The sequence below is a fragment of the Asterias rubens genome, chromosome 6, assembly GCF_902459465.1.
Source record: "Asterias rubens chromosome 6, eAstRub1.3, whole genome shotgun sequence".
Taxonomy (NCBI): domain Eukaryota; kingdom Metazoa; phylum Echinodermata; class Asteroidea; order Forcipulatida; family Asteriidae; genus Asterias; species Asterias rubens.
Genome location: NC_047067.1, coordinates 15,564,166 through 15,585,125, shown reverse-complemented (window position 1 = coordinate 15,585,125; position 20,960 = coordinate 15,564,166). Strand labels below are relative to the sequence as shown.

The window sequence follows — 20,960 nt, the reverse complement described above, 5'->3', positions numbered from 1 at the left end:
CTTTACGCCTACTATACATGATGACATGCAGAATAGCTTTTACATTTCTTGAGTGCCGACAATAAGGTTTGTACAAAATCTACATCCTCTTGCGTGTGCAATTTTGTGTTTCCAAATACAACTAAAGACTGTAAAAGATTTGAAAAACAAAAGCCCTCGCTTGATATTTCAATAGAGAAGAACCTGCCACATTCGTTCAAACTTAAATCAAGTGCTACCCGATTTTCCGGACTATAAGCCGCACCAATCAGGCAATTAATAAGCGGTTGCTTATGGTTCAGAAATAACGGTTGTACATATCATATTGAGGGGTCGTGCTAGACATACTTTGGATCCAATCACAATGTCACCATGGTCAAGTGGTTAGACTGCATGACAACAAACAAACAAACAAACAAACAAACAAACAAACAAACAAACAAACAAACAAACAAACAAACAAACAAACAAACAAACAAACATCATCCCAGCGAACGAACACAATGAAACTGCAAGTCATGGTTGTAATCCAAGACATTCAGCCTTACTGAAACTAACATATTCACCAAACAAGAAAACAGACAACAACAATAATGTGATGTAATGGAGAACTGCATTTCATTTTCAATTTCGATGATACATATATTGTACAGAACAACTAAGGTAAAAATATAAATCTGATTATTTCACAGGTTAGGACTAGTGCTACATGTAGGAGATATAAAGAATTAAGGCTAGTGCTTAGGCAGGTAACTCAGCCTAGCTCAAGATAAGAGTAGTCTCAACTCTTTGCGAAATCCATCCATGGTCATTAAAGGCAGTGGACACTATTGGTAATTAGTCAAAATAATTATTAGCATAAAACCTTACTACGTAACGAGTAAAGGGGAGAGGTTGATAGTATAAACTATTGTGAGAAACAGCTCCCTCTGAAGTGACGTAGTTTTCGAGAAAGAAGTAATTTTCCACGAATTTGATTTCGAGACCTCAGATTTAGAATTTGAGGTCACGAAATCAAGCATCTAAATGCACACAACTTCGTGTGAGAAGGGTGTTTTTTCTTTCATTCATATCTCCCAAGTTCGACGACCGAATGAGCTCAAATTTTCACAGGCTTATTATTTTATGCATATGTTGAGATACACCAAGTGAGAAGACTGGTCTTTGACAATTACCAATAGTGTCCACTGGCTTTAAACTCCTCCAAGGAAGAATATAATGTTATATGGAAGTATAGTACGAGAACAAAAACCACATTAATAAATACCTCAGACAGTTTCGCTATTTCTATTGGTGAAGAGCATGTCATGTGGGTGTGTATAAACATTTGTTTATGACCGGTAAAAAGTGTTAATTCATGGGCGTGACACGCGACCTTGCACCTGTACTTATAAGACAGTTTCTTCATTCCTATCGGTCGAGAGCAAAGGCTGAAACAGTTGTGCCACATCACGCGATAAGACGCGCACAGCATTCCCTTACAAGGAGTTGTTTACCCGAGGGCGGCGGAGGGCTTTACCATTTCATAGCTGGAGGGGTGTTGTGTTGAAAGAAATCATTTAACAATGATAAATTTTGCATTTATTTTACTTTTTGACCAGAAAGTGATGATGTTTTTGACCGAAAAAGTATTTATGAATTGGAATCAAAGTGTGTTGAATCGGTTGCCAAGGCCTGGTTCTTTATAATTTACCTTGACTTCGTCTCAGTAAAATTATCAAGAACCAGGCCTCGTTGGGATTAAACCACTAATTGAAAACCTCTTCACCACACATTGATTCCCTTATCAATGTATATAAACAAATTATTCATACAGTTGTAATATGATTAAGTGCATCTTTTTTCCACGTTTTCTTTAAGTTATTCTCAAGGTAGCCACGATGATCAGATAATTATATACAAGAGTATAAAACATTATTGGCTAACAGTAAATGCTTAACTTTAACCTCAAGACCCATGTGTGTCACTTTACATGCAAATCACTATACCTTACAACGGTAACAACCAAGCATGTCAGATACTTGTAAATTATGTAAATTGTTGCTAGTCAACAAGTGCACACAACAGCAAAACTTTGTTATAATGGTATACATGTACTTCGACCAGAAAAGGTCAACCCAAGATGAAAACCCACAAAAAAAACAATAAATAGTACTGCTGCAGTTTTTTCATTCATTAAACCAATGTGCTTTCTATAGTGCAATGTGATCACCTATAGTGGCTCTAATTGCAAGTACAGTGGCAATCTGTGATTCTATTGCACAAGAATAAACAACATGATAAAGAGTTATATAGTGAAACAATGTCATCTCCTCAAGATGATAATTATGAACAAATATCTGATGTCACTCTTGCCACATTGAAGATAAGTACTTGTAATATTAGCTTTGAGGTTCACTATATTATCAATTACTAGACTAATGTGAAAACCAAGAAATGTGATAAGCCTGGTTTCTTCTTCTTGCGAATACGACACGAATTTTGACACCACAAATTTGCAAAATTGTGAAACATTCTCAGTGAAAACAGCCCTGTGATGCAAAGTTGGTATCGCATTCGCAGGAAGTATGAACCGCACCTCAGCATTCTTTAATCTAACATTATTCAGTAAACAGCAGCTCAAACTGTAGAAAATACATAAACAACAATGAATGGAATTGAAAGACTTCATGTCAATGGGTGGTATATTACAACTGTAATGCCTGCAAGAACATAACAATTTTAGCAGCAAAACGGACACAATTTAATTATCAGGCATGTATTTATTTTGTTTTCTTAAAATAATTACAAGTTTATCCCTTATATTCTTTCCCTAACTCAAAGACAATTACAAAAAAAAATACCAAGCAAGTAGATACACACATGGTGATACCGCAAACCAAATAAATATTGATGCCTAACCATGCGCAGTCTCAAATGCCATATAAATCAAAGACAATACTATATTGCAAACTATCCCATTGTTATAAGATCTGATGCTTTGAAATCAAGATAGCCTTTCAAGACAGATTCAAAGTCAATACATTCAACATAAGAAAGAAAAGTCCGGAAGTTTCAGCAAGGAGATGGAAAAATAGTTGAGCAACTGCAAAGAACTGCTTGGGTCGTGCCCAGACACTTTTAAGTGATTACAAAATATACATGTTTATACATGTACATTTAATCACACAAAAATTCTGGAAATTAGGGGAAATAAATGAGTAAGTTACTCATAATTTCTGAAAAGCTGAATTTTCTTGGGAAACACACATAACCTTAACCTTTTAACTCAATTAACAAGCGTCTATCCACAAAATGTAAAGATCTAATTTAGTTTAGAAATTATTTCAGAAAATGTTTTTTATTTTTACCAAACCATAAATTATTTAAAGGCACTGGACACCTTTGGTACTTGTCAAAGACCAAATCTTCTTACTTGGTGTATCTTAATATAGGCATACAATAAAAACAAAAAATAAATTGAACTCAATTGGTCGTTGAAGTTGTGACAGAGAATAATGGAAGAAAAAAACGCATGTGTCGCAAAAGTTGTGTGCTTTCAGATGTCTTGAGACCTCAGTTGAATTCAAATATTTTAGTGAGAAATAACTTCTTTCTCAAAAACTATGTACGTTTCTTACAATGTTTTTTACTATCAACAACTCTCGATTGCTAATTCCCAAGTAAAATTTATGCTAACAGTTATTTTGAGTAATTACCAATAGTGTCCATTGCCTTTACAGTAATTTATTTTACAAATTGTCATGTAAACCGAAGCCTCGTCAACAATTCTCAAATCATGGTCATTAGTTTCATAAATGAGATAAACATGACATCAAATTATGTAACTGTTTTATTCAAATACATAAGCACCTTTCTACAATGATTATTTTAAGTACTAGAGTCTTTAAAAACCCAAATAATGTACCATCTGTAGTGTTTTGATAACTTTTGTAGATCTATGTAGGTTTTGCCCATGGCATGATTCCCTATTCACAGTGAATGAAGATGTATGTAATTTAATTTACCAAGTTTTTGAGAAACAAAGTGAAAATCACAAAGGTATGTTTTCAGGAGAGTCACGTAAATACGACGTACATGCTAAAATAATTTTCTCACTTAGGTGAATATTATTTTTGTGACATTATTTCACTCTTTTTTCAAAAACTACAGCACCTTGGCAAGTAACATTTTAAGGGAAGCTTTCTACCATCATTTTCTTAAATTTAAGTGTAAATCTGTGGACAATGTGTTCTTTGTTGTACCAAAAAGTACCCCAACCCTTTAACTAAAGGTTGAATAAGCTAACAAAGCACCAAGGATAACACAAAAGAACAGAGCTCTATTGCGGGTGGTGGTGTAGTCATCTGAGATGACGCTCTTTGCGATGATTCCTGTAAGGCGTGAGATCTCATGAGCAATGAAGATAAAGATGAAGGTTGAGACAAGAAGGTTGAGGCTAGGATGTCCAGGGATGAGAACCAAGATGCCTCGAGTGTCCTCTGCCAGCCAAATGTGATACTGGCTGATGAAGAGCTGTGAGGAAGACGATGAAAACAGTGGAGGGAAAGAATAAAACACTACACACAATCAAATCCTAACATTGATTAACCCTCAGAGTAGCCGCCGGAAAACAAAATGACATGCTGGACCACTGGGTGAGATCGGAAGACAGACTTTATAGTATATAACTGTGTTTGGTGGCACAATTCGTGTGGCACAAGACTAAAGCATGCTGGAAATGTTCACATTGGTTCACTACTAACTCAAATCATTAAGTTTTGTTGTGTACATGGTAGGTTTTTTTCTGTGCACATTATAATGGGTCCATATAGACTAGCAATCCCACACTATTTGTCAACCTCTGAGTTTACCCAACCATTATTCACGATGAAAAAAGTGAGATAAAATGAAAAATCAGCGGAATTGATCCACACATTTTGTAGTTATTGAACAAAGCATGAAGCTGGTCCTTCTGCCCACGCCCCCGGAAGCCAAGGCCAAATTTGCCCTAGTGCTGCTTAACGGTAAGCAAATTTTGTGCTTATCGTTTACCATGGATTTGCATTGTGACGTCATATATTTTCGTGCGGTAAGCACCGGAAGGTTAGCATGCCTTTCTTGCGCTTATGTTTGCGGCGCTATGAAATTGTAATCGCACAGTAAGCACAAAATCGATTGCTAAGCAGCCCTATGAAATTGGGCCCAGGTCTGAAGAAGATGACAAAGCAACAGGAAACAATGTAGGTTTCAATTTGGAATTTGTATGTTTGAATCATGACTTACCTCCAACGATATTGAGCCAAACCATGCAAAGAATGTGCTGTAGCGTGCACGAACATACCCAGAGGAATTTCTCAAGATAATTATACCTGTCACCTGCATAAAGAGTAAAACGAAATACAGTCAATTTTTTTTAACTTCTTAAGATTCATCTGTAACTCAAATAACTAGACCTCAATTTCATAACTCCTAATGACAAGCGCTTTATTCTACATAGAGCTTAGTGGTCTTGGTGCAATCTTAAAGGTACAAGTCGTCTTGGTGCAATCTTAAAGGTATATCCATATGATAACAACGGAAGCACATTATGCAGAGTCACCCTCGCTACCATGGACAGACACCTGACCACTCACCCCTGCAAGGGAAGTGCTGGCTAACCAAATGTGGTTGCACTGCGCGCACACTTGTTAAAAACTTGTGAGCACTTGAAAAATGCTTGTAGGGTGCTACATGTACATGTACATGTGGTAGTAGAAATGTGATGATACAAGTATTTGACGCAATCCACTTAAAATGAATCATGTTTGTATATAGTCACCCTACACTGCATACAGTAAGACATTATCACAAGATCAAAGAAGAATGAGAGGGAGCCAAATACATGTACTAAATCACGTGATGCAAATTTTGATCACGCACTCCATGTACGCCTCTAACACAAAATAGATGAATCAAGTTTGGTACGCTTTTGGTAGCTAAAAATTTGAATGAGAGCTAACAGCATCCAAAGTGTGTACATACCGGAAGTGCACTGATGTATGTATGGACCTCATTACAATCTGGTTTACTGTAGCAAAGGAAGGAATGTACTGTATATATCTGCAACAACAACAAAAACAAACATCAATTAAAGAAAAACATTTTCACAAATATGAAATTCTATACAAGTTAGTAAAACATGTGTATTTTTGCAATGCTTAGTTGCAAAACATCAGTATCTGGCACATAAGGCATGCATTAGATCACAATCATATTGAAATGTGTCAAAAATAATTGTATGAAGAATTCTAGGCCGTCAGATACAAACTCATAGACACAGGAGACGTTGAAGATCAAAAATGTCTTACAATAAGGTGCTGCAAAAGGACACCAGTGCAGAATCAACACTTGGATAAACCATACTTGGGTAAACCATACTTGGATAAACCATACTTGGATAAACCATACTTGGATAAACCATACTTGGATAAACCATACTTGGATAAACCATACTTGGATAAACCATACTTGGATAAACCATACTTGGATAAACCATACTTGGATAAACCATACTTGGATAAACCATACTTGGATAAACCATACTTGGATAAACCATACTTGGATAAACCATACTTGGATAAACCATACTTGGATAAACCATACTTGGATAAACCATACTTGGATAAACCATACTTGGATAAACCATACTTGGATAAACCATACTTGGATAAACCATACTTGGATAAACCATACTTGGATAAACCATACTTGGATAAACCATACTTGGATAAACCATACTTGGATAAACCATACTTGGATAAACCATACTTGGATAAACCATACTTGGATAAACCATACTTGGATAAACCATACTCGAGCCCGCCTGTGGGCAACCAAGTAAATGGGGGAGTGGTTCATTTTTTAGGCACCATAAAAAATAAAAGACCAATAATGCCTCTGTGAAAACCCACATAATATGTAAAACTCACAGCAACAAATAAAGCTCCTACGATAACGCTGACTACTGTCCACGATGTAGAAAATAAGTTTTCTGGAAGGGTATCCTTCAACCTCTTTGTTATCCTCAGGTGGATATAACCCATGGCAAACAACATCCCATACACTAATATCTGAAATATCAAGCAAATGGAAAATGTGGATGAGTTAGTCAAGAATAAGGGAATTGAAGTGTGGTGAAGAGGTTTTCAACTAGTGGTTTAATCCCAACGAGGCCTGGTTTTTGATAATTTTACCGAGACAAAGTATATAAAAAGTATATTATATGATTTGAGCTACCAAAATATGTTACAAGAAACATATCCTAAAAATCAATGTCACAGATTGAAGGAAATAAAATTGTCAGGGAAACAAATCCCAATTTGTTTTTGTTCAATCCCAAATAATTTCAAGCTTACCCAGTCAGTTTCCCTGTGGTTTATTATTTGAAAACAAACGGGTGCATTTTTTGTCGATGTCAATTTGACGAAGAGCCTTAAATCGTTAATATGCAATTGTTCTTTTCTGTCAAGCAGAAATGACCAAGATTCTGGTAAGCATAATTTTGATGTGCTTAAGCGGCTTTATGAATTAGGGCCCTGGTCATGGTTTTTTTACCTTTTTTATTCTAATTAATAATACTCACATATCTGTCGAGTCTCCATCGGAACCACCATTCATAGAGACTCTGACCAGGCCAGTAAAATAACGTGTTTATTGGCCACCACTTAAAAAGAGAATTGAAGAAAATCTGAAACAAATCCAAATAGACATATTACGAACATGAACTTGTAAATACCTGGATTACACACAAATTTTAACACTGGTGGTAGACAACACATTGTCAGGATTTAATTTATTGGGTGCCCTCTGAAATGTGCAAAAAGACACAGTATACATTTTCCTCAATAATGATCCTTCAAGAACAAAGTACGATGTGAATTCAGTTTGCAAAAACATCAAGACCTTGTCTTGCTACTTATTTAACTACCGCAGTGTTGAATTTGGGAGATTACTTAATCTGATAGAAATGCCAGCTATGTATTCTCATTGGTGTATCCCAGCATAAAATAACAAATCGGTCAAAATGTGGACTCAATTAGTCATCTAAGTTGCAAGAGAATAATGAAAGAAAAAACACACTTGATGTGCAAATTTGTATATTTTCAGATGCCTAATTAAGTATCTTATTGGCTGAGTGAGAAATTACCTCTTTCTCAAAAACTACGTTACTTCAGAAGGAGCCATTTCTCACAATGTTTTATACTATCCGTACTAACAGCTCTCCATTGCGCATTACAAAGTGAGTTTTTATGCTAACAATTATTTTGAGTAATTACCAATAGTATCCAGTGCTTTTAAGCTTAAATGTACATTTGCAACATAAGCTTGGATTGTGGCTTTGGCTATATGGCAGCATCTGATCCCCTTTTGCCTAAACATCAATGTTGAATAGCCTTAGCCAAAGAGAAACAATCTACATGGTGTTGTAACATTGACTTTCTAAACCCAATATAAACCTACCTCTGACATAGAGAGAATAACACACACTGCAAGCAACCCTCCAAGCTTCAATAACATAAATATAATATGGGATGACTTGGCTGAAACAGATAAGATAAATACACTACATAAGAACATAGAATAAACTGTGAAATGTACATTCCTAGTCAACTATTACTTGGTAGTACACCAAGGTGGTTTCTAATAACATTGTTGAGTGACACTGCAGGGATTTCCCCTGGACCAGTCCTTGAGATGAGAAAATCAAACCCTAAACCAAATAGGCCAGGGCCCACTTTCATAAAGTTGTTAAGCAGAAAATAGCACTTGGCAAACTGTTATACTAAGCAAAAAAATGGGTGCGGCACCAGTCACAACATTGATAACTTAAATGGACTTTTGGCTTGTAACCAGTTTCTGCTAAGTAATATTTGTCTGTGCTTAGCAAGTTTTTGTGCTTACAGGCTTTATGAAATTGGGCCCTGACCAAGGTTTATGACAAGATTTGGTAAAAGGGTGTCACTATGGCCTCTGGGGGCAAATATAATTTGAACAGGCCTGTATAAATTGCTTGTGATTGGTATCGTGCCATAGAAACTTGATGGAATTAAATCCGCACTAATAACCAAGTCACAATTAAAGGGCAGGCCCGGCGGCGTGTGCAATTTCTAGACATCGACCGGTGTGTAGAGGTCAGCAAAAGATTGCTGGGGTCACAGTCACAATTTAAAGTGTCCTGCGCGCTGCCATGACAGAAATTGGGTGAAAATTTTTGGACCATTTATCGTCCAATGTCCTGCCTAAGTTTGTAAACTTGTAGCCTCCTGTTGGCCCAGCGCCCACCCAATGTGTGTCCTACGTCGGCCAGTCATCGACTGTTTTATTGGCAATCAGTTTGCAATGCAAAATGCCACACCCTGTTTTAAGACCGATTTAAAAGTATTTCAATGCCCGCCCGATTCCCAAAATTTACCTGTTGTTGTTGCAGATGCAAGGAGTCCCATACACCTCTCTTAATACTTATTGCATGATGTCATAATTCTTACCCAAAATGAGGCTATGGGCGCACTTCCCCCATCACTTGCAGTGGCTGCTCCCATCGCCTCGTTTTGGATTAGCATTGTGACGCACCTCATGCATATATATTAAGAAAGGCGTATAGGGCCCTAACCGAAAATGCTTTGAAATCCGTCGCGAACTACTCGCAAGCTAGTTGTGACTTGGATATTAGTCCATTAGGTTTACACTTGAACTCTGTATTCCAGTACGTACCTTCAGCTGATTCCCTGGTGACTCTTGGCGGAGACGCCATGGTGGCGTAGATAATCAGAAACCAGAATGATATCAGAGGAACAAAGTAGTATGCCTGATACGGTCTGTTCATCACAATACACAACAGGACTACTAGGAAGTTCTGTCTGAATAAAACCTATCAAAACAAACATAATAAATGTGAAAGCAATTACTATTAAAAAGCCTGCAATGCAAGACAAAGCTGAAAGAACTTGAATCACATAGTTTTGATCAATGTAGAGTCTAAAATAAAAATGTTCATGACAAGAAAATAGACATGTTTAAAAAGCACATTTTAAATCTTTGCATTGTTAAAATATTAATTTGCTTACGGTAAGCATCAGAAGTCTAGCATGCAGTGGCATGTCTTGGCCGAGCAGTCTAGTTCACCAGACCCAAGCTCTGGTACTTAATGATAATTGCTTTGTAAAAAGTTGGAAAGGTAGTGCATTCTGCTCTACCAACCAGGCTCGTAGTGGATGATACCCATGTCCTCATCCTTATTGACCGTTAAGGGGGTAACCCCATTTCAGCCCCAGAAGTAGTTGGCAATGTGCCCCTCACCTTCAAGTAGCTGTCCGGAATTGTGTTGTAAGGTGATTTATCATTTTAAAAAAGAAATAAAGAGACTTTTCCCGGTAAACAGCGCTGTAAAATGGAATTAGCACGGTCAAAATCAATCACTAAGCACTCCTTTTAAATGAACAAAGTATTGCTTAAAGATTCATTTTACACAAAATTACAAAATTTAAACTTGGAAACCTCAGACATCACATTATTACATTATACCTAAAATACAGGTTTCATATTACTTTGTTGCTCTTATTTACAACTCACCTGACAAACTCTGACCAGGCCAAATTTCTGTCTGTCCCAGGAGGCAGTAAACTGACCATAGGCCGTCAGAAAGAGATAACATGCCACTAGAACTCTTACATGCATGTAGATGGGAATTTTCTGAAAATAAAAAGGAAATTGTTTTTCCAGTAAGCTATGACATTGCTCATTAGTCAAGTTTCGTTTCAGAGTAAAAATAAGCAACTTTATGCTGGCAAAAAACATCTACATTTATCTCTATCTTCCTCGATCGAGGATCTCCCCTGAAACTTCCGAAATCTTTGAGCATTAAGTGTTTCAATCTATAAATATTGTGATTTAGTATGCTGGGTCCATGATCAGTATGCAGTCAGCAATCCATCACCCAAAGCCAACTAAGAAGTCCTATAATGAAGAGGATTTCTGGTAGTATGAGAGGCGGTTCTTACCTTGCTAGCTCCTGTGATATGATAGACTAGTATAATAAGTTGCATCCAACCTTTCCATTCTGTTGTCTGAGGGATGTTTAATACTGATGGCTGTAAAATGGTGACAAAGAACATTCTTATTATGGTTAACTCATAATGTCAATAAAATGTTCATGGGGTGGATGGTACATCTTTGGTTTCATTTTTTATCTGAATCCCCCCCCCAAAAAAAACCCCAAAAACCAAAAACTTGTGAGGCAAGTGCACAAAAGTTGTAACACAGGTATTCTGTTTGTGCCAGTATAAATGCTTCATCCCAAGCTAGTTTCATCAAGGTTTTTGATCTTGACTAAGAATCTTTCAACTGATGCAATTAGACATTACAGAAAATAACAAACAGGCATTAAAGTGAATTGTTAACATTAAAATGTCCATTGTTTGTCAGTCCTTTTGTTTGTGTGTCTGTTTGTTTGGCTGTTTTCTACAAGCTTCTGCTTATCACACAGCCAGATACATGTACTCTATATTTGTCATGCTTATTGCTACTTATTTGAAATGTTTGATTTACTCCAGTATTACCTATATCAGACGTCATTTTTAAGTATGGAAATAAATATGTATCTGAACTGAACTGAACAAAAATAAATGAAAACAATTGATATTCTTTGTTTTCAATCTTACCTTGGGTACTTTTTCAACAAAGAATAGTCCCAGAATGATTATATAAGCCAGCGGGACAAAGAAACCTTTGTTGGTGTAATACTTCTGCTCCTTGGGAAGAAGGTCAGTTCTAGGTATAATTCAAAAATAAATTCATCAATCAAGAATTTCAGGTGGTGTTGCCAGACATGTATGGGGGTGGTCGTATTGTGGTCTTACAGCTTACAACATTTAAAGCCATTGGACCCTTTCGGTACAGAAAAAAAAAAAAAAAGTTCACAGATTTACAAATAACTTACAGGGTTTACAGAAGGTAGTGGTGAAAGACTTCCCTTGAAATATTATTCCATGAAATGCTTTACTTTTTGAGAAAACAGTAAAACAATATCAATTCTCGTTAGCGAGAATTACGGATTGATTTTAAACACATGTCATGACACGGCGAAACGCGCGGATACACGGGTGGGTTTTCCCGTTTTTTTCTCCAGACTCCGATGACCAATTGAGCCTAAATTTTCACAGGTTTGTTATTTGATATAGAAGTTGTGATACACTACGCATGGGCCTTGGACAATAGTGTTTACCGAAAGGGTCCAATGGCTTTAAGCAAGCCCAACTGCCTTCTTTTATCCCATAAGACAATGTTAGAACATTGTTAAATGTTAAATGTTAAATGATGGACTTGCATGTAGTAAGTATACTTTTAAATTACTAAAAGAGTTTCTGACAGAAAGAAATCATCTCCCTTCAATGAAAAACAGGTCTTTCTATGCAGCAATCTTGAAACAACAGACAGTGGAGCATTTTTTTGGTATAAAAAGTTGGCAATTTGGATTGGCCATTATGCTTTGTACAATACAAAGATGAGACATTGGTAAACCTCTTTGCAGGTATTTTCCCGTGGAAGAAAACGTCAACATTATTCAAAATTATTAACTTGCATGTAGAAAATATGTGTTTGAATACAAATTCATTTTAGCTAGGGCCAGAACATCAGGGCCAAATTTCATAGCGCTGCTTAATGGTAAGCAAATTTGTGTGCTTACTGTAGCAGACAAATTTGCTTAAGCCTCTGCGTATTTCACAGGTTAGCAGAAAAATTGGGCGGCCATATTGCGTGTTTACCATGGATTTGCATTGTGACGTCATTTATTTCGTGCAGTAAGCACCGGAAGGTTAGCATGCCTTTTTGTGTGTTTACGGCTAGCAACGCTATGGAAATAGAAATTGCACAAGTAAGCACAAAATCGGCTGTTAAGCAGCGCTATGAAATTGGGCCCAGGTCGTTAACTAATGTTTGCATATATACCATTGGTCTTTTTGGTTGGTAAGCAGATTGTAACAGCTAGTTTTATTTCCTCAAATCAATTAATGAAAGAAATCATATCCCTCCAATAAAATAAAGAAGGAAAAAAAAACCACAATATTTCTAGGATTATTTGAGCATGCTCCAGATTACCTGTCAGCAAGAAAGAAGTAGAGAAGAATAACACCAAACTTTGCGAGGGAACTTGTCAATTTATAAGCCTCTAGGATGTACAGATCATCCACCTTCCTGTGTTTGAAACCCAACTCAGGATCCCTAATATTAGAGCCCTCATGGTTATGGAGTTGATCTCCTGGAATAGAGACTAGCTCCTGGGGAGGAGTCGTCGCAATGTGACGTAGACGAACTTTCAGACCAAGAGAAACAATTCCACTGCAGAATAATAATAATATGAAATAATATTGGGAAAGCGCCTTTTGCAAAAGTTACAAAGCGCTGTACAGAGTATCAACAAATAAACACAAATTATAATAACTTAGCTTAGCATAAAAGAAATGAGTTTTTTAACATGACTTTGAAGGAATCAAGAGATAATGCCTCAAGGATGTTAAGAGTGAGATTGTTCCATAATGAAGATGCACTGGCTGTGTGAAGGCTCGTTGGCCATACCGCGTATGAGTGAGGGGTGCAGGGGACAAGCACAAATTGGAAGTAGGAAGAAGAACGTAGATTGCGAGATCTGTGAACTTTGATAGAAATTAGGTTCTAGAGATAAGCAGGGGCGAGACCATTTCTGACTTAAAAAAAAAGGAGGACTTTGTATATGAATTTAAACTTTGTCAAAGAAGACTTTTGAACATTGCATGTGAGATTTGGTATGATGGGCTGTTTCTGGTATTAATGGACAAGCTTTGACACTTAATATTAATGAAACTAGCGCTCATATTCGTCCTCTTACTAAGTACCATGTACTGTAACAGTTTACATGATGTACAAGGTTATGTGGCGCAATATGCAGCCAATCAAACCAGGAACACCTGGACAAACCCCTTCTTTTAATACAATATGCACTGGGTTCTTTTATATTTGGCCCAGCTGTACTGAATCAATCTCTATCAAATACAAATGTTCTCTTTCATGAGTAAAGCTCTCAATAAGGTAGGACCTGAACAAATGTTCTTAAAATTGCAAAGTATTGGCATTGACTATTTCCAATAGTTTACTTACCATAAAGCGAAGAAGCACAGTGCAATAATCTGCAGCATATTTGGTGTAAAGTCTGTTCCAGCACAACATGTTGTCGCTGAAGGTTTGATCTTGGCATTACACACCAAGTTCAGCAACAGATCGGCATCCTGAAATCAAATAATTGTATTGTTACAATAGGACGAATACCAGTTTACTTCTTATATAGCGTATAAGCCTAACATATATAGGGCATCAATGTGTCAGTGAACTTTGACCATGCAGTCTTCGGCTTCACCAAACTCTTCCTTACTGTGGATAAATCTTAGTCCTAGCCTTGCACCGTAACATGGAAACCTTAAGATTAATCCTAAGTTAGGACTCTTTATTCCTTATTAGGATAAATCCTAGCATTTTGTGAAACAGGTTGCTGGTCTATTGCATGTGGCCTTTGGACCCTTTCCTTCTGTTCTGGAGGAATCTGCGTGTTTTCTAGTGATTATTTCACTTGCCATCTGAAGGAAAACTTTTCTTGCTGCAAAACACCTTCAAAATGGACCACACTAGTACAAGAAGTTTAGTACAGTGAACCTACACTCAACATTCTCCCATTTGGACTTAGTTGGGAAATAGTTTGGTGGCATTGGGATCTGTAACAGTGTTGTAAAGTTTTTGCAAATTACTGTCTTTTGTCCTTTTGCTGTCAGATGCAAATTGTGTTAAACAACCATGTATGTTTGGTTTGCAGTGTTACCATGTGTATAACTACTTTGCGATGTAGATTATCTTCTTTTTTGTTTTTGTTTTAATTCCGGAGACTTCTCAGTTCTGAAAAGAACAGTCCTGCTTATAAACTACTACCTGGGAGCCTAGGAAGGTAGGAAGTTGGCTGGGACTACTACTTTGGTGAAGTGGATCAAAGGGGACCTCTCATTATGAACTTCTCTGCCGCGGAGTGAGTTCTTAAGTTATTTTTTAAATGCAAATACACAATTACAATTTGTCTTTGTCTTTTTTTTCAGTGAGCTTCATTGTGAGTGTTTAGCAGGAGATTTCAGCTAATTGCACCCAATGGTGCATAGAGAGAACTAGGCCAAATTTCACAGAGCTGCTTAAGCACAAAAAGTAGCTAAGCAAAACAACTTCATGCTTGACAGAATTGATTACCATCCACGTAAAACAAATTTGACTGGTATCTTGCCCTCTTTTGCTTAGCAGGACATTTTTCAGCAATTGACAAAAGCAGCTCTATGAAAGTGGGCCCTGTACATGTATGTTAATTAATACTCACTGTCTCTAATGCCTGTACATGTATGTTAATTAATACTCACTGTCTCTAATGCTTGTACATGTATGTTAATTAATACTCACTGTCTCTAATGCCTGTACATGTATGTTAATTAATACTCACTGTCTCTAATGCCTGTACATGTATGTTAATTAATACTCACTGTCTCTAATGCCTGTACATGTATGTTAATTAATACTCACTGTCTCTAATGCTTGTACATGTATGTTAATTAATACTCACTGTCTCTAATGCTTGTACATGTATGTTAATTAATACTCACTGTCTCTAATGCCTGTACATGTATGTTAATTAATACTCACTGTCTCTAATGCCTGTACATGTATGTTAATTAATACTCACTGTCTCTAATGCTTGTACATGTATGTTAATTAATACTCACTGTCTCTAATGCCTGTACATGTATGTTAATTAATACTCACTGTCTCTAATACCTGTACATGTATGTTAATTAATACTCACTGTCTCTAATGCCTGTACATGTATGTTAATTAATACTCACTGTCTCTAATGCTTGTACATGTATGTTAATTAATACTCACTGTCTCTAATGCCTGTACATGTATGTTAATTAATACTCACTGTCTCTAATGCTTGTACATGTATGTTAATTAATACTCACTGTCTCTAATGCCTGTACATGTATGTTAATTAATACTCACTGTCTCTAATGCCTGTACATGTATGTTAATTAATACTCACTGTCTCTAATGCCTGTACATGTATGTTAATTAATACTCACTGTCTCTAATGCTTGTACATGTATGTTAATTAATACTCACTGTCTCTAATGCCTGTACATGTATGTTAATTAATACTCACTGTCTCTAATGCCTGTACATGTATGTTAATTAATACTCACTGTCTCTAATGCCTGTACATGTATGTTAATTAATACTCACTGTCTCTAATGCCTGTACATGTATGTTAATTAATACTCACTGTCTCTAATGCTTGTACATGTATGTTAATTAATACTCACTGTCTCTAATGCCTGTACATGTATGTTAATTAATACTCACTGTCTCTAATGCCTGTACATGTATGTTAATTAATACTCACTGTCTCTAATGCCTGTACATGTATGTTAATTAATACTCACTGTCTCTAATGCTTGTACATGTATGTTAATTAATACTCACTGTCTCTAATGCCTGTACATGTATGTTAATTAATACTCACTGTCTCTAATGCCTCGTCACTCATGTGCAGTCCATCTGTTGTATCATATTTTGATAAGTTAGATGTTTTAATTGCGGAATACCACAGTTTCACTTTTGTGTTTTCTCTGTAAATAATCATAGCACACAGAAGCTGTTTGTTTAACACTTCAATCATCCTATTACTTTTCATTTTAAGAGCTTCCTACCATGAGAATGAAACCAAATGTTCACATATTATAACACAGTGGATGAAATTATCCACGTCTTACTTGCTTTGAGACTGACATCCCCCTTCTACATGTTCTAGAAATGATCTGCATTTTAATAGTCTGTATTTGCTTGTGCATTTTAATGATGAGAATTGAAACCATACGTCTTGAAAGCAACAGAGGCAATGTCCTTTATATTTGCCTCGGTGCCTCTGGAAATGCAGGAATTCAACAAAATCAGTGCTTCTTGTCTTTGAAATTCTGACCTTAACTTAACAGAAGTAACAAGGGCAAATGCCTTCATACATGTATCTCTCATTATGTAAGATCTGTGGTCAAACCATGTACATGAGATGATAGAGACAAGATTTGTTCTTGGTGGTAAAAACAGCTTGCTGTGTTTCTTTCTCAGAATTCCAACCTTTACAGTTGAACTGGATGATAAATTGTTCCAAGTCTATTGTCATTCAACCCTTTGAAAGAAGCCAATGAAACTTATAAATTGTCTCATACAAGTGGCACACCAAGTAAATGGACTGAATGGATCACTATTCACCATGGTCTTCAGCTCACAGTTTGAAACAAACTGAATAACCTGTAATGTCCCAAGGGGCTCTGAGCGGATACGAGCTCCGCGGACTCAAGCTCTGGTGTTTCTGTTCAGCAGAGTGTGGGTAAGAGTCTCGGTTGTGACAACGTTGTCCTTTAGCAAAACACTTAACCATTGTTGTTGTGTCCTTCGAATGGGACAGAAAGCCATAGGAACTGTGTGATGTGTAACGCGTGTAAAATAACCCAGTGCACTTATCGAAAAGAGAAGGGGTTCGACCCAGTGTTCCTGGTTTGATTGGCCGAGTATTGCGCCACAGCACATTGTTAACCATTAGTTGGTGATACGCAAGGGAATCGGTATCATCCTTAAAAAATGTAGCTCCAAAATACATTGCAGGAAAATACTGGATGTTGAAGCACGTTGAGCGTCACCGATGATGGATATGCGCGCTATAATAAGAAGCCATTATATAATAAGACACATTTTCTTGAAATACCAAAAGTGGTGTTTCAAGCATTGAGTCCTACATAAGATCGAGTATAATATCTTACAAGATATCAGCTGCAGCATCATTGTACATAGTCACCCGTTCATTGGTGATCATACTGCGGGAGCCAACTAGCAAATGCTCCTGTACTGGGGCTGCAAATTAAATAAAGAAACCATGAATTGTTACATTTTCTATCAATTTTATTTCGATAAACATTTATTTTATATAGATTTCATGACTCATTGTTACATACTCTGGGTCCAATTTATAGAGCTGCTTATGCAGAAAATATTACTTTACAGCGCCAGGAGCATCACCGAGTGACGGACATGTGCGCTACACTAGAAGCCACAATTATTATTAACTATTATTATTACATGTGACAGTTGAGCAGCAATGAGCAAGATACCAGTCACAAAATGACATGTGACATGGTAGATTGGCTATAAACTAAATTCTGGTGAGACTGGGAATGCTAGTAACTAGTAGACTAGAAATCAACATAACAGGCTACAACTGGTAAACATACTTCTGATTTTAACTAGATATAGGCACCAAGATTAAACACTTACTCTTTAATGACATCTAACACCAAGTGTTCTCATTTCTTATACTATTTATTCTAGGATTTGTACAGCTTAATGTATTATTTAAATGTATCACCACATATCAAAGAAATAAAGACAATTTGACGGTAAATGATGTAGTGTCTTACTCATGGATGTAAAAACAGTTGACAACAGTTAACTGTGTATTCAAACCAATAGTCTGACAGGACTAAAATACTTGCAAGCTTTGTCATTTTGGGACACAATGTAAGATTTAGTGACTGTACAAACCTTGCATCATCCAGACTACTTTGGTTTTCTCTGTCGTCCGCTGCAGTTCTGGTCTCAGCTGAGTCAGATTTACTGTACAAATAACAAAGAAAGAGAACATTGGTTGTGTAAGTTGTTATGTTTTAATATTGGAAAATAGAATTAGCTGCTGCAACAAACTTACCAACCAAATGGACTGATGGTATTATAAATGCAAAAAATAGTTAATGGCCGGACGTTTCAATCCTAGTAGAGTCTTTCTTGCAGGCTATGTTTTAAAATCATACATTTTTCATACGTTTGTGGAGACTACATAACCAGATCTAACGATTCAGTTAACATTGAGATTTATTTTGTTTTTCCTGTGTCAAATTGTGCCTGTCCTGAGCTGAGGTGATGCCATTAACTGTCATAAATATACTTGTTCTTATACTTTGGGTCACATCATTCAAAATGTACATGTACACGCAAGGGCCAGTGTAATGAGGAAACTTGTATGAACAGATACATCAGGAATAACATTCAACTTGTTTTCCCACCTACCAGCCAGACAAGTGAACCCTGACTTTTGAGTGCATGTGTTTGTATGTTCACCAGTCCGCATGTGTTTGCAAAAATTGTTCAATCAAGTCTAGTCTCAGCACAAACACACGCATTACCAGTATTATTACAAGTACCTAGCTGGTGCAAACTGCTCCTCTACAATTATTTCCTATGTAGCCCCCACCCCCCTTTCACCTCTGCTGTTTCTGTTCAGCAGAGTGTGTGTTTGAATCCCGGTCGTGACACCTGTGTCCCTGAGCAAGACACTTAACTCTAATTGCTTCTCTCCACCCAGGGGTGGGTACCTGTTAGGGCAGAGATGGTTCGTGTGATTTATTTACCTTAGTGCGCTACATATTTGGCAGCACAGGCTATATTTTCCCAAGGGAGCTGAGATACTTTAAGGAATGAATAGGCCCAGTGATCAGGGGTAATAATGTTGAAACGCTTTGAGACATGGGCCCCATTTCTTAGAGCTGCTTAAGCACAAAATTTTGCTTAAGCAAAAGAATCCTTGCTTAGTAAAATCAGATTACCGGCCAAGACTCCACTCAAGTGTTATGCTAAGCAAACATCAGCTAAATACCAGTCACAAGCAATGTGTAAATGGCATGAAATTTGGGCAAGTAACATGAGTAAAATAAGTGAGCTACTTTGGTGCAGCTCTGTGAAATTGACCCCTGGTGTATAAAGCACTATATACATACTTATTATTATTAGCAGTAGTAGTGTAACGGAGACTGACATCCTACTAGGGTTATAACTAACCTGTATAATGTTCAAAGGCTTTATGAGCACCATCGTTGAGTTTGATGGTCCACGTTGCATCTCCTAACACCACTAATACAGGCTTCTTAGAAGCAGACTGAAAACAAACACAATATTTGTAAAGTACATTGCAAATATTCATCGGAAACAACCCCTTACCTAATCAACCTGCAATATAGAATGAAGTGGAACATGTTACCAGCCAAATACAGTGTAATGTTGGGGGAGGGGGGGGTGAGGGTTAAAACGCATTTTAAATGGAAAAATCTGCTTGTAAGCACAAGTTTTTGATGCTTAGCATATCTGCTCGTCTTGACACAATTGTCAACACATTGCTGCCTTGTTGAGTGTGCACTCATACATGTACACCTGCTCATTTATTACTTATATAGCTTAAGAAAACATTATCTGGTTAGCAACAATGTGCTGAGAACAATTCATGTGTGTAGCCCCCAAACTGTTTTTGTTGAGCCATATTTTACTGTTTTGAGAACAGCTGTGTGCACAGTGCTTGGTTTCTGTAACTATATGAAATTGAATTGAAGAGCTTAAACTGGAGGTAAACCATCCAAAACTAAATGTAGTTGACATTACATTTGAGATTCTCTTGAAGTTTTGTAACAACATTTGTAACAACAAACATGAGGCGTTTTGAATAACACTTCCTTATACAAAATAATTTTGCGTATCAGGAGCCGAAAATTATTATAGCATGTACAATGTGTAAATTACCAGTACTGTATTGACCAGTATTTACGGGACTCTCCTGAAAACATCGCTGTATGATTTTCACTTTTTTCAAAAAAAATTCTACAGGTAAATTATATTACATACATCTTCATTCACAGTGAGTAAGGATTCATGTCAAGGCCAAAAACTTGTTTTTTTCATCTTAATTTAAATTGACCAATAAAACAGTAGAAGAGCAAACAAACACAGAGAGAAAGGATAATAGAAAAATAAATGTAAATATTTATCACAAAAACAAGGTGTTTGTGTAATGTTTCTGATCCTTGAAC

At 36.7% G+C, this 20,960-nt stretch overlaps 1 protein-coding gene across 1 annotated transcript in view; it reads right to left on the bottom strand.

Moving 5' to 3' along the window:
* Positions 1-4,136: 4,136 nt before the first annotated feature.
* The window catches only part of LOC117291808 (N-acetylneuraminate 9-O-acetyltransferase-like), a 30,456-nt gene continuing 13,632 nt past the window's right edge, over positions 4,137-20,960 (bottom strand). Inside the window, exons 7-22 of the mRNA XM_033773722.1 lie at positions 19,942-20,038; positions 18,652-18,723; positions 17,874-17,964; positions 16,580-16,685; positions 14,131-14,258; positions 13,096-13,335; positions 11,658-11,766; positions 10,998-11,087; positions 10,570-10,689; positions 9,712-9,868; positions 8,461-8,540; positions 7,583-7,687; positions 6,930-7,070; positions 5,983-6,060; positions 5,245-5,337; positions 4,137-4,494 (exon numbers count right to left, since the gene is read on the bottom strand). Coding sequence (XP_033629613.1) covers positions 4,243-4,494; positions 5,245-5,337; positions 5,983-6,060; positions 6,930-7,070; positions 7,583-7,687; positions 8,461-8,540; positions 9,712-9,868; positions 10,570-10,689; positions 10,998-11,087; positions 11,658-11,766; positions 13,096-13,335; positions 14,131-14,258; positions 16,580-16,685; positions 17,874-17,964; positions 18,652-18,723; positions 19,942-20,038 — 1,959 coding nt within the window. The 3' untranslated portion in view covers positions 4,137-4,242. The remainder of the gene's footprint in view (positions 4,495-5,244; positions 5,338-5,982; positions 6,061-6,929; positions 7,071-7,582; positions 7,688-8,460; positions 8,541-9,711; positions 9,869-10,569; positions 10,690-10,997; positions 11,088-11,657; positions 11,767-13,095; positions 13,336-14,130; positions 14,259-16,579; positions 16,686-17,873; positions 17,965-18,651; positions 18,724-19,941; positions 20,039-20,960) is intronic.